Source organism: Diceros bicornis, chromosome 19 (assembly GCF_020826845.1).
Source record: "Diceros bicornis minor isolate mBicDic1 chromosome 19, mDicBic1.mat.cur, whole genome shotgun sequence".
Taxonomy (NCBI): Eukaryota; Metazoa; Chordata; class Mammalia; order Perissodactyla; family Rhinocerotidae; genus Diceros; species Diceros bicornis.
In genome coordinates this window covers 14,444,820-14,458,776 of record NC_080758.1, presented here as the reverse complement: position 1 = coordinate 14,458,776, position 13,957 = coordinate 14,444,820, and the positions used below count along the sequence as shown (strand labels likewise).

General features: G+C 44.9%; 1 protein-coding gene across 3 annotated transcripts in view; it reads left to right on the top strand.

Moving 5' to 3' along the window:
- EYA2 (EYA transcriptional coactivator and phosphatase 2) overlaps positions 1-13,957 on the top strand; it is a 178,204-nt gene that overhangs the window by 86,923 nt on the left and 77,324 nt on the right. For all 3 annotated transcript variants that reach the window (XM_058562106.1, XM_058562104.1, XM_058562105.1), the window contains 2 exons: positions 2,983-3,125; positions 9,033-9,116. In XM_058562106.1, the coding sequence (XP_058418089.1) occupies positions 2,983-3,125; positions 9,033-9,116 (227 nt within the window). The remainder of the gene's footprint in view (positions 1-2,982; positions 3,126-9,032; positions 9,117-13,957) is intronic.

Genomic DNA, 13,957 nt, shown 5'->3' with positions numbered 1-13,957 from the left:
GGTAGGAGGAGATGGATGTCCCAGCTCAAGAAGAGGGAGAATTCACCCTTCCTCCATCCTTTTATTCTATTTGGGCCCTCAAGGGATTGGATGATGCCCACCCACATTGTGGAGGGCGAGCTTCTCTACTCAGTCTACTGATTCAAATGCTAGTCTCTTCAGAGACACACCCAGAAATAAGGTTTTACCAGCTATCTGGGCATCCCTTAGCCCAGTCAAGTTGACATATAAAAGTAACCATCCAGAATATATAAGGAACTCTCAAAACCCAATAATAAGAAAACAAATAGCCCAATAAGGAAATGGGCAAAATATTTGAACAGACACTTCACCAAAGAAGATATAGGCATGGCAAAAAAACACGTGATTAAGATGTTAGTCAATAGTCATTAGGGAAATACAAATTAAAACCACAATGAGATACTACTACATAACCCCTAGAATGGCTATAATCACAAAGGCTGACCATACCAAAGGTTGGCAAGGATCTGGATCAACTAGAACTCACTTACCCTGCTGATGGGAATGTGAAATGATACAACCACCTTGGAAAACAATTTAGCAGTTTCTTAAAAAGTCAAACATAGACCTAGCAAATGACCTAGTAATCACGCTTGTAAAGAGAAACCTTACGTCCATACGAAGACTGATAAGTGAATGTTCATAGCAGCTTTATTCCAACCAAAAGCTAGAATCAACCCAAATGTCTATCCACAGGTGAACAGATGAACAAACTGTGGTATTTCCATACAATAGAATAGCACTCAGCAACACAAAGAATGAACTATCAATATATATCTAACAACATGGATTGAGTCTTGTAGTAATTCAAGTAATTCCCAAACTCTAGAAAATGCAAACTAATTTTTGGTTGAAAGAAAGAAGATCCCCCACAAAGGGATTATAAGGAAACTTGGAGGTGCTGGCTTTGTTCCTTATCTTGATTGCAGTGATGGTTTCATAGATGTATACATATGTCAAAACTTATCAAATTGTGTGCTCTAAATACATATGGTTTACTGTGTGTCAATTATACCTCAATAAAGCTGTTAAAATAAATAAGAAAAAACATAGAAGGGGAGAAAGAAAAAGAGTGAAATGACTCCAAGAAAGGTTTACATAAATTGCTGTAGCCTGTGTACCTCTGACTGTGACCTTGAACTTTGAGCCTTCATTCTCAAGAATGTGTAAGGTTGGGAACAGGATTGCTTTTTTTTTTTTTTTTTTTTTTAGACATTTCTTAGGTGGCTGGCATTTTTCGTTTTTTAAATATTTGTCTGGATTTTAATGGGGTCAACCAATGTTTTCTAAGCCCCCATAGCCTTAGAATTACCAAGTGAATCAGGATAAACCTTATTTATGACTCCTGAGCATCTGTGAATTTGTTTACTGCCTGTTCCTCATCCTCCAGAAGAAAGTTTCTCTAGATTGATGTTTGGGAATCTCTAATGCTATATCCTGAGAATGCTGGGGAGCTGGAGATGGCCCAGCGGTCCTGACAACTCAAAATCACCTCTATTCTGATTATGTCCTTAGTCTAATGAGAAGTTTTATAAATATTAAATAAACAAAGTTCAGTCCCTTGGGTTTTGAAGGGAAGTAGTCCTTCCAGGGTAGGAAAAAGAATCGGTCTATTGCCGAGTATTTTTAGACAAAAGCATTTCCCCCAGTGATCCAAGAACTGGCGATCATGGAAGGAGAGGTGGAGTCCACTGGGTACGTTTGGAAGCTAAAACAGCTGTAAAATGAGAAGTGGGATGGGATATCCCCTAAGGTTCCACCCTGGTTTACAGTTCTGTCACTCTGGTGACAAGGGCAGGCCCAAATTTTAGTTCTGGCTCTACCATTAATTTGCAGGGTAACAACAGGCTTACGTCATCTTGATAAGCCTCAGTTCCCTCGTTAGTTAAAGATAGTAAAGCCTAATAAAAAGCTATGTATTTAAAACTTCCGTGCCTTAAAAACAACACGACTTGGATGCTGGCTTTGGGACCTGAGTCCCGGGAGGGTGCTGCTCACTTGTTCAGGGTCATTAGACAGTTGCCTGAGGGCATGAGCGTGGGAGCCTCTCAGCGCACCGAGTCCAGAAGCACCACCTCGATGAGAAGTAGCAGGTGCCCGCCCTCTGCCCTGCATCTTCTCACTGATCCTGTATGTGGATCTAGTCGGGCCAGAACTCGATTCAAATCATTTATTGACATCTCCTAATTGCCAGCCCTGTACTGGATGCTTTCACATATATAACCTCATTTAAGTCTCAAATTGACAAATCTCTTAACAAGCAAAGCTTGAAAGACTTGCTGTTAATAGAGAACAGCGCAAGCTGCATAGAGACAGGAATATAGAGAATTCTCCCCACACACCCCCCATTAACTCCACAGGAGGGGTCTCTTAAAGGTAGGAGAGTTGGATGCCCAGCTGTGTATAAATATTTATTTTCTTCATCTTGTTAGTCTAGGGAGTCCCAGGCTTTAGGATATATAGAGAGTTGTAACACAAAACTCTGTTCACCATAATTATAGCTCCCGCAGTGGCCCCGCCCTCACTGCTCTAAGATCCCTGCTCAGGTGTCCGCTTCTCCAAGAGGCCGTCCTGACCAGCCCACTTCTCCTGAGGACCCTCCCCAGCACTTCCTGTTCCCCCATCCGATTTATTAATTCTCTACAACACATGTCCCCACCTGCCATATTATGTATTTACTTGTTTGTCTGGTGTCTCCCTCCTATCTCTAGAATTTAGATGCTGTGAGAACCAGGGCTTGGAACTGTGCCTGCTCAATGAATGTTCGTTGGGTGAATGAATGATTATGGATGGGTAATTAAGGGGACTCTCAGGAGTAATTTTGATTCCGCATGGTCTTCGCTTTTGGTGCTACCCTTGGGACCTCCCACTGTGTAGCTAGATGGTTCTGGTGGGATATTTCCCAGGAGGAGACACGCAGCAAAGCTTCTGACACGTCCACCCTTCCCCTTCCTGCCCCAGGTGAATATAGCACACACAATGGACCTTCCACACCGGCCAAAGAGGGAGACACAGACCGGCCGCACCGGGCCTCTGACGGGAAGCTCCGAGGCCGGTCTAAGCGGAGCAGTGACCCCTCCCCAGCAGGGGACAGCGAGATCGAGGTAACCCACACCGCCTCTCTGTGACTTGGTGAATGTACTCTCCATCTGTGGCCAGAACAGGAGGGTGGGACAGAATCCTGTCCAAGTACATGGAGGAGAATGGCTCTTTGTTGTTCAAAGTAACAGAGAAAAGAGCACTTGACAGAAAAGTAGGGAAGAATTACGTTGGCCCTATGGAAGCGCTGTTGACTGACCAAGCTGGGAAAAGGGACCTGGAGAGAATGAAGAACAGTGGTTCTCAGACTTAAGTAGCAGGATCTCCTAGGGGCTTGTGAAAAGCCCTGGGCCCCACCCCCAGAATTTCCAATTCAGTAGATCTGGGGCGGGGCCTGAGAGTTGGCATTTCTAACAAGTTCCCAGATGATGCTGATGCTGCTGGGTTGGGGACCACACTTTGAGAATCCCCGATAAAGACGACAGTGGGCTGTGGACCTTCCCAGCTGCATGTTATAGAATCACCTGGGATGCTTTTTAAAATACTGACACCCAGGCCCCATCTCAGACTAATGAAATATACACTGGGGGAGGGAGTTCTAAAAGTTCCCATAGTGATTCTAATATGGCCTCAGTATTCATCTACATGGAGACAGGAGGTTGGCTCAGATGAGTTTGCATCATTTGTGTGATTCTGAGTATCTCAGATGGTGGTTCTCAACCTGGGCTGCACCTTAGAATCTCCTGGGGAGGTTTGAGAAACCTTCATCTCAGGCTGTACCCCACATCAATTAACTCAAACTCCCTGAGAGTGGGAGCCAGGCAGCAGTATTTTTAAGCTCCCCAGGTGATGCCAGTGTGCAGCCCAGGCCGAGAACGGCTGGTCTAAGGGATGCGCCAATCTTGATTATAATAAACCACGTGTAGGATTAGTGGTCAGGCACTGACATTTTCCCAAATGAACCAAAAAGAACAGCACACGTGAGGGGCCAGGGAAGGTACTAGTGGTGACAGAGGCAAGATGGACACCCAAAAACAGATATAAGCAGCTGTTATCCATCAACAGAGAAAAATGGACGTGTGCACTAGCTCAGACTTCTTTGCAGAAGAAAGTCAATCATTCGTTGGCTTGAGTGTGCTGTGGGGACCTGGGTAGCGTTGGCAAAGCCTGTGTCAGTGCCACGAAACTGGAATGCATCGTCATCGCGTCCCTGTTCATAATCTTGTGCAATTTATGCAGCAACTGCAAAGCTCAACCCACAAACTCAGACCTGCTAAGAAATACCATTTTCATCGTTTCCTTAAAATCAACGTAATTTGACTCTGAGTCCCACATCCCACCAAGGTGGTAGGAAATTCCGTCTCATTATTGGGGCCCCACCCCTCCCAGAATTCTGTGAGAATCTCGGAGTGTGAGTGTCTCAGAAAACAGATTATGAGCCTCTAATGTCCAGTGTGGCGTGGTCCCTGTTGCCTTCCTCGCTGTCAGGGGCTGCAGTGGCCATTGCAAGGCCAGCCATTCCCCAGGGTTTCCCTGCCACACATCCGGCGTAGAAATCCTTATCGAGCACGAGGACTTTGGAGTATTAGCTACAATCCTTGGGTTGCAAGCAACAGAAACCAGTTCTGGTTACTTAAGCAAAAAGGAGCTTACTGGGAGGGACAACATGGAGAGGTTAGAAAGAACAGTAACAAAGCAACAGTACCCTCCAGGGCGCCAGCCCCTGCCGGAGAGTGAACCATTTGAGATTCTAGCGCCACTTCACTCGGTGTCCGATTCCAAGGAGGCAGCATCCCGTTGGCCTGGCTTGGCTCTTAGGCTTGCCTCTGATTGACCGTCTCACCAAGACAACACACGATGGGCCAGAAAACCTGGTGCTCTTATCAGAAGAGGGTGGATGCTGGCGGCACAGACAACAAACGCCCACCACCAGGGCATTTGATATTGAGCCAGTATTGACTAGTCGGGCTATACTAGTTAGACAGTGTTCACTAGTAGGGCTGTAACGGATGTTTATGGCTGGTGTCTGTTCCAGTCATCCTAGAGGTGTTAAATATTTTGAAGATCACGCTTATCCCCTACACTCGGTCAACCTCCTGAGGATACAGCAGCCGTCTCCTCTGAGAGGTTGACCATCCTGGGGACCTGCCACGGAGCAAGTGTTTCCACTGCTCTTGGGACTATTCTCAGTCCAGAGGATTCTCTTCTTGCTTTTCCTCTAATTCTTAAAGCTCTCTGCCTTCCAAAACCGAGGAGATTTTGCATAATCCCTTCAGTGGGATTAGGCCTTTGCAAAAGGCCAGAAGAAAATTTAGTGACCTCAGGTTTTCCCTGCTTTCTGCCCTCCCATATTCCTGAGGATTTTCTACCAGCTTGAGGTTGCAGAGCTACAGAAATCACAAAAAGCAACACATCCTTTAATATTACAAAAAAAAAAAAAAAAAAACTATTGGGTCATCTAATGTGGTTTCTGCTCTTGGTGGGAGTGGGTGTGGAGAGACGTTTTTCCATTAAACTGAGAAGGTGGAGGTGGCATGGAAGTCAGGGATTATGGGGTGATATTATTCTGGAAACATCTGCTTCTTGATTCCAGGGTAAGTACCACTGGGCAAAGCACACTTGCAAAGGTGTGAGCTGTGTTTCACTTCTGTGCTTAATGTCAGCATGGAGGGTTGCATGGGTCGCACCTCTTAAGTCTTTGGCAGTTTTGCTAATGACTGAGCCCACGAGAGAGAAATTATGTAAAGAAGTGGAAAGGAGGAAAATGCTGAGTGTGTATTAGTCAAAATCCCTTGACTGCAGGTGCCAGAAACCAACTCGAGCTAGCTTAAGCGAAAAAGCAGAATTTAAAGGATATGGGGATTCTCTCAGAACCCAAGGGCAGGGGTGCACTGGAGTGTCAGGAAGATACTGGAATTAGAAGGTAGTCGGGGCAAGGAAATGCATTTATACCTTCTCTCCCCACATGCCACAGTGAAGGTGCTGGAATCCCCAGACAAGAGTGTCTTGCAGTGTCCCCATGCACAGGTTCCTGGGCACGGCTCTCCTCCAGGAGCCTCGCTCTGCTTCTCTCTGAAACCAGGTCCTGCAGAAGTGTTAGGTTATCTTTCCGTCTTTCACCCCTCTGTTCCTCTCTTTCTGCAGACTGGCCTCCCTGCCCTTCAGATCATGTGGCCACCAACAGCCACCCAAAGACAATGAATTTCTTTCTAGGTCTTAATTCTTTAAGTTCCCAAGGAAAGACCTCTGACCCAACCAGGGTTAGGGGCTCACCTTGGCCCAAACCATGGTGGGCTACAGAGTAGGGTCATCTGCAGAATGGCCATCAGGAACTAACCCATGAAGGATCTAGGAAGCGGGGATAGAGTGGTGGGGTAGTGGGGGTGACTTTCTTCTTCAGAGAGGACGTAATAGATAAATTAATGGAGTCTGCATTAAATTTGAAAATATTCGCTGATTTTTGAAAATTCTCTTACCAAGATTTCTAAGTTTAACTGATCCAACCCAGTTAGTTCAGATAAATTAGGACTTAGTGTATTTAAACCCCAGAAGCCCTCTCCAAAACAGTAGTTTTCAAACATTCTTTTACCATGACCCATCATAAGAACGATACTTAATATTGTGACCCAGCACATACACACACATAAATATAACTAGACTAAAAAACTCACAAAATAATACTCAGGTCTGCTAATTGCTTTGAAAATCTCTGCACTAATTGACCTTTTTCCTTCTAGAAACCACCTTTCTCTGCTTTTAAGGGCATGGTCAATGCCAATGTGTAAATAGAGCCACTGACTTGCAGAGAATTGTCACAAGTGGCCCATTCAAGATGGTAGACTGAGTAGGTGCCTCTGCCCCCGCCCCCTCAACACCGGCTATGTAAATGATTAGTCGGACCCTTTGTTGTTAAAAATAATGATTGCCAGAAAAATGAAGAAAACCAACAGTATCAAAAATAAAGGCCAAGCTAAATGAATAAATGACAAGAGAGGTATTTTAAGAAACATAAAAGAACTTAGAAGAATTCTGACTGGTTATCTTGTAAAGATTTAAGGAGATCTTGCATCCATAAAATAAGAAGTAGAGGCTATTGGGAAAGGAACACTCAGAGACAGAGAAAGAGCTTTTGGAAATTTTAAAATGATAGAATCAAAAGTTTAATAGAAGAGTTGGAACAGAAAGTTTAAGAAATCTTCCAGAACATAGATCAAAAAGAAAAAATTATAGAAAATATATTTTTTAAAGGATAAGCAATATCAGTCTGAAAGGTCTAATTTGACTATTGGGAATTCCAGAAAGAGAGAACAGTGGAAAAGATGGGAGGAAATTATTTAAAGAAATAGGATTGAAAATGCTTGAGTGTTGAACAGTATGAATGAAAAAAAACTACCTCTAGATATATCCTCATGGGATTTGAGGATACCGAGTATAAAGAAAAGATCCAAAAAAATCCTATAGAGAAAAAAGTGAAACCTACAAAAGAGTGAGAATCAGTGAAACAGATCAGACTTCTCATCAATCATGCTGGACACTATACGATAATGGAGGAATTCTTTCCAAGATCCAGAGGACATGATTTTCCAATTGGATTTCTGCACCCAGAGGAATTGTAGACCAAAATAAAGATATCATCAGATTTTCAAGAATTCAGGAAGATTACTTTCTGTGATCCTTTCAGAAGAAGCAACTTAAGGATGTATTCAAGCAAAACAAGGAAGAAAACCAAGAAAGAGAGGGACTTGAGGAAACAGTGGATTTGACCCAGAAATGCGGTAAAGGGAGGTCTCACGATGCTAGCTATGTAGGAAGCCTAAAAATGATCCAGTCCACACTGGAGCATGCAGTCACCAAGGATGAACATCTCTAATAGATGATGTGGCTGATTTTGAGATCATAAGGAAGGCACATTATTGCAAACAAGAAAATAATTAAAGCGATTAATAAACTCCAACAAACACAAAAAGTTATACCAGACAGGCATGTTTCCTATGTAACAGAGATATGGCATGATTTTATTTGGGATGGTGTGCAGGAAAGGAGAATACACGTGGACCTTGTTGGAAGGAACAGTCTCCTTAAAGTGGCTCCAGGGTAATGACATTGGGCACCTAGAGAAGCAAGTGAAGCCCTAGCACGTTACTTGGCTCTGCAGTGAACAGTAATCACAAGATGTCAGTGCTCTTTGCTGGTTACCAGCTTTTAAAATCTACGTATGGACAGAGCACAGAAGACTTAAGTATAGTTATAAAACCAAATGCACAAACCAGTTGACCCACATTGACAATGCAAAAGTAAAGGCTGAAGTTGATAGATGTTGAAGAGGGGAGGAGGCGAGGGAAAGGGTGGGTATCCATATCTTTACTGTTTTAGCCAAGGGAGATGTCCAAAGCTGATGGAATTGGCAATAGAAAGGTTCACATATGTGAAAAATATAAGGTTCCGGAGACATGAGAGAGATCACCATGAGCTAAACCCTCATCTTTCACATTGCCCAGTCAAAAGATCTTGTCTAAAGTCGGCAAATCAATAACGTATAAGTGTGTTAGAGTTATGGAGGTAATCACCAGAACTGCTAAAAGTAGAAATGGTCAGAAGTAATTGGACTTACGGTGAGCAGTGAATGCAGAATGGTAGTATTTCATTTCGTCAAATGAGTTATGTGACTTTTATTGTTGTTTTTGGCCTGAGCTCCTCCTTTTTTGAGCTTTTATGTGGAAGGCAAGAACAGGCTTCTTGGTTCTGGCATCTCTTGGGTTGATAGGAGCTCAAATATTGGCCATCAGAATACACTTTACGCAGCTGAGGTTGGATGGAGACTCAAGGACACATCAGTGAGTCGCATGTTTTATAACTTAAAGATGATGTTTTTCAAGACTTCTTTTTCCTCCCAGGGAGTTAATTTCTGCAGACATTAAGTCAGGTGCAAGCAAGCCCATTTGTCTCCATTCTCTTCCTCTCTCTCATCACAGCGCGTGTTCGTGTGGGACCTGGATGAGACAATAATTATCTTTCACTCCTTGCTCACGGGGACTTTTGCATCCAGATATGGGAAGGTAAGAATCCATTTTGTCTCTCCTCTTTTTTTTTTTTTTTCCAACAAGACAGTCTGTCCAGCTGGTTTGTCTTGGGAATTGTGGGGGCAGTTTATGAGGCAGCTTCTCCAACAAAAGCTGCCCCACTGGATCAGCCCAGGTTTGAGAACTCCTATGGAATTTTCCCTTGACATGTGAAAATTTAATTAGCTCCCCTGCTATTGTCTCCCTTGCCTTTTCTTCCAACACATGAAGCATTCAACATCCACTTGATAGGATATAAGCTCATAGTCTTTGGCTGTCTCCCTCCTAAGAGGGCTAGGATACACTGCAGCCAAAAACAGTCATCTTAGCTAAGAAACAAGGTAAAGTATTTTTCTTCTTCCCTGTTGTTTATGTTAGTGTCTCCGGCAGATGAATTTAATTTTCCTTCCGTTTTTCTGAGACGAGGGGGAGGCATTTTGTCGGCCCCAGTGTGGATCTTAGCGACAGCTTTGCAAATATATCATGGGTGGATTATGTTGGGGGAACCACCCAGTTAGAATTCTGGGCAAATGCTATCAGCTGATTGGTGGTAAATGGAAGAAACATCGAAACCACCTTCATAATGCAAAAACGAACCCAACTGCTAAAACTCAAACACTGCCGAATCTTTGCATTCATCCTGTGGGCTTTTCAACAAACCCCAGGTGGATGCTCCAACCGTCTGCTCTCTCTTCAGGGAGACAGGTGGGGGTGGAGGGGCGGAGCTTTAGAGGATTGGCGAGTTATCTTCTCATCCGAAGGGAGCGACCTGTTGGCAGCCACTTCCATGCCTGGGTAGGGACCATGAGACTCACCAGCGCCTGGAAAATATTTCTGTTTCTGTTTAGAGACCGGGAATATGATTTGACATCACCTCATGACTTTTCCAGCTGCTCGTGTTTTTTATGGGGGTTATAACAAGCTGGATGTGTAATTAGCAAGATAGATTTATCGTCTGCCATTATGTTGTAAAGAGTATAAAAATGGTGTTGGTGGTGCAGAAATCTCTTGCCGCGTAGGAATGCCGTTAATATGTCTAGCAGTGCCTACGGGAAATCCGGCGTGCGTTTTTGGCCCGTGCACAGCTTAGGTAAAGCATGGCAGAGTGGAGAGCTGCTGAAAACACCGAAAAGTAGACTTGGCAGCCATTGCGAAAAGTTGGGCTATCCCAAAGGGGCCACAGTAGTGGGTTGCCCGCTAAGTCTGGATGTTCTGTGGTTTTTCTAACCACCGGTAAAGTCACCTCCCCTATAAAGCATTCCTTCACTCTCCTTGTCCTTAGAGATAGCCCTCTGAAGCTCTCCAGCTCCACGCGACAGTTTGGGTCTCATGGGTTCTGTGTGGGGCATGGTAATCTTGGGGATGATTCCTGTGTCTGTGTCTCACCAGTAGTCCTTAAACCGAATTGTGGGCTCCCTGAAGACAGGGACAAAGCCCAGAGCTTTCTGGGCACCATGCACCTGGTCCATGTCGTTCCTCATTGCCTCTCTCCAGCCCCACCACCTAACTCCAGCTATCTGGTCTCGAAGCTTCCACTTTTGCCCTTCACAGCCCCCTACGGAGGGGTCATCCTACAGTATAAGCCTGATCATGTCACTCCCCCACTGAAAAATCGTTAGTGGCTTCCCCATGGACAAACCCTGACCCAGCCTCCAAGGTCCTTCATGAGCTCTGCAGCTCTGTTTCCTGCTATTTGTCCAAGTTGCTTTCTGTCCTCCAACCTGCCACGTTCTCTCCCATCTCTGCTGGGTTTCTCCCAGAAGCAGAGCCTGAGACAAGGAGTGAGTGTGGGTAGTTTCTTTGAGGGGTGATCCCAGGAAGCACCAGGTGCAGAGTGGGGGAGTGAGACAGGGAAGGGAAGGCGGCCAATGCAGAGTGCGTAAATAGTTATGCTGCGGGTCCCTGGGGCTCAGTCCCACCAGGGACCCCTGGGAGACTCTGTAGAACACACCTCGGAGTTGACTCACCCAAGGAGTGAGGGTGCTGGGATATTGATCTACAGATCCCCTTCCATCGTGAGTTGAGGGCTTCTCCCAGGGGCCTTATCTCCCTGCCCTTCTGGCCAGCCCCAAGAAAGCCCTAGGGCAGGGAATCACAGGTGCTAATAGTAGAAAGCCTCTGTGTGTACAGGAATGGCAGCACCTGAGGGGACGGGGGAAGGGGCACACTGGAAGCCTCTGCTATAATCTAGAATGTTATAGAAAATTCTTTTACTAGATTAAATCTTACTTTGCTTTCAGTTCTCATTTTAAATGTAGCTGCCTCCAAGAGGACTTTCCTAACCACTCTCCTCCGTGTAAATTGCATCTCTCCCCATAACTATATTTTCCATTTGTATTATAATTATGCACTTATTGCCTGTCTTCCTTCCAGGCCATATGTACCATGAGGGCAGGGACCATGAACATTTTTTATTGACCCAACTAAGCACAGCACATGGGCCAGAATGGCTCAGTAAATACTTGTTGCCTGAGTGAATCAGGACAGTCCTCTAGAAGGAAAGCTGTATGTCGACAGGCATGATTTTTTTTCTCTGTTTTGTTCATTGCTTTATCCGCAGTGAATAGAACAGTGCCTTGCACTCAGTAGGCGTCAAATAAATATTTGTTGAGTGAAGGAAGGAAGGAAGGAAAATAGTCTTAAAACAAAAAATTCCTAACTGGTGGCCACCGGCCAAATTCAGCCTGCAGACATTTTTGTTTGGGCCCTAGAGTGTTTGGAAAAATGTGAATTTGTCGCCAGCATTTAAAAATCAGGAGATTGCACAGACCAAAACAATCTAGATTTCCAACTCTTCTTGAAAAATTAGGAAATCTGGCAATCCTGCGATCCCATGTGGCAGCAATCAACAGGAGCTGAGTAGTAACTGCCCTGATAGAGGGGGTGGATGCTTCCAGTCCACCCACAGCCCCCACCTGGCCTGTTTAACCTGTTTATGGGACCCTCCTGGCCCCATTGGCATCTGGGTTTCAACTGTCCTAGAATTTCAAAACCACAAAAGGTCACAGCTGGAAGAACCATGATAGGAGACCATCATGCCCAGTTAGTCTCCGCAGTGCATAAGGAGAGAGCAAGATCACGCAGGAGAGAATGAGAGTCAGACCTCAGGCTCACTTGCCTCCTTGTGTGTTTCCAGGATGTCCAGGGGAAACAGAGGTGAGAAGCTCTTAGAGCCCCCAGGTCTCCTGGGCCATCTTCATTTCTTTTCTAGAATGTTCCACTCCCTCCTCCAGCTGTCTTAGGTGAGGAATGAGTATTTTTTTATTTGCTAAATCCAGCCACCCTAAGAGAGATGCAAAATACCCATGGCTTAAACAAGATAGAAATTTATTTCTCTCACCTAGCAGTCGAGCCATGCGTGGTTCAAGCAAGGCTACTACACAGAGCCAGAGACCGAGGCCCCTTCGTCTTGTTCTCTGCCATTCCTGGAGCATTGCCCTCATTGGCAAGATAAAACATGCCAGCCAGCAAGAAGGGGAAACAGGAAAAGGGGAGTTTACCCCTCTCTTTTTTTATATTTTCTTTTTATGTTTTTCCCTCTCTTTTAAGGGCCAGACCCAGAAGTTGCACATATCATTTCTGCTCACATCCCATTGGCTGGAACTTGATCACATGGCCACATCTAGCTGCAAGGGAGTCTGGGAAATGTAGTCCAGTCACATGCCCCATTAAATTCCAGGGATTCTGTTACTCTGAGAGGGAGAAAGGAAGAACGATTACTGGAGGACACTAGCATTTTCTAGCACAAAGTATCATGTAATACAAGGAAGATGAGGGAAAGAGAAAAATGTTGAGGAAAACTAAAATTAGTTCTGTTCGAGAGACCTAGAGGGCAACTGTATTTGTGGGTCTGACGCTCCAAAGAGAGATCTGGACTACAGTTATAAACTTGGAAGTTGGAAAAGTATAGAGGATCTTGAGGAGCAGGAGTGTGAGTCCTGTTTTGCAGACAGAGTAACTGAGACACAGAGAGGTCATGTAGTCAGGGTATTCATAACAGAACTAAAATACATGACCTTGACTTTTGGCCCACAGCTCTTTCTCTTTGTGCTTTTCCAGCAGCTGCAGCCATGTAGAACTCGATATTAATAGCTGGTATCAAGTGGGACTCTCAGTTTGAAATATGTAGTATTTAAGCTACAAAGGGAATTTATTGGATCACAATAATTGAAAAACCCAGGGATATCTGGGATTCAGGTCAGGCTGGATCCAGGAGCTCAAGCAATGTTCTCAGGGCTTGGTCTTTTTGCATCCCTCAGCTGATTTTCTCCATGTAGTGACTCCCTCTCTGCAAACCCAACTAAAAAAGGAGACCTCGTGCTTCCCAACTTCCAGCACAACTCCCAGGCGTGAATCTCATTGGCCCAAACTGGGTCAAATGCCTGTACATATGCCAACTTCTGTGGCTCTCATTGGCTAGCCTAGATCAAGAGCCCATTCCTGGCATAGAGAGAGTGGTGGAGGAACAGGTCAGCTTCATCCCAACCAAATGGATAGAGTGGGGAAGGGATGGTCCCCCAAAGGAAACTGAAGTACTCTTTCTAGAAGAGGGCGAGGACCGTAGAGGTCCACGCCAAGGACAAAAAAAAGAGCAAAGCAGCTCTGCTTGTGGCCATTGTGCTGAGCACTGTCCAGGAAGCAGAAATCATATCAATTGTGGTCCCAGCCAACGGAGCGACTTACTGTTGACTTAGGAAAATAAGACCAACAGAGCTCAAGTGATTAAGGAATGATTCAAAACAGAGTGAGTTTTAAAACAGACACTGGGCTCGCTTCCTGTTCCCAATCAAGACATGTGCTGCTCGAGGCTGTCATCTCTCCACTTCCTTTCCATCTCT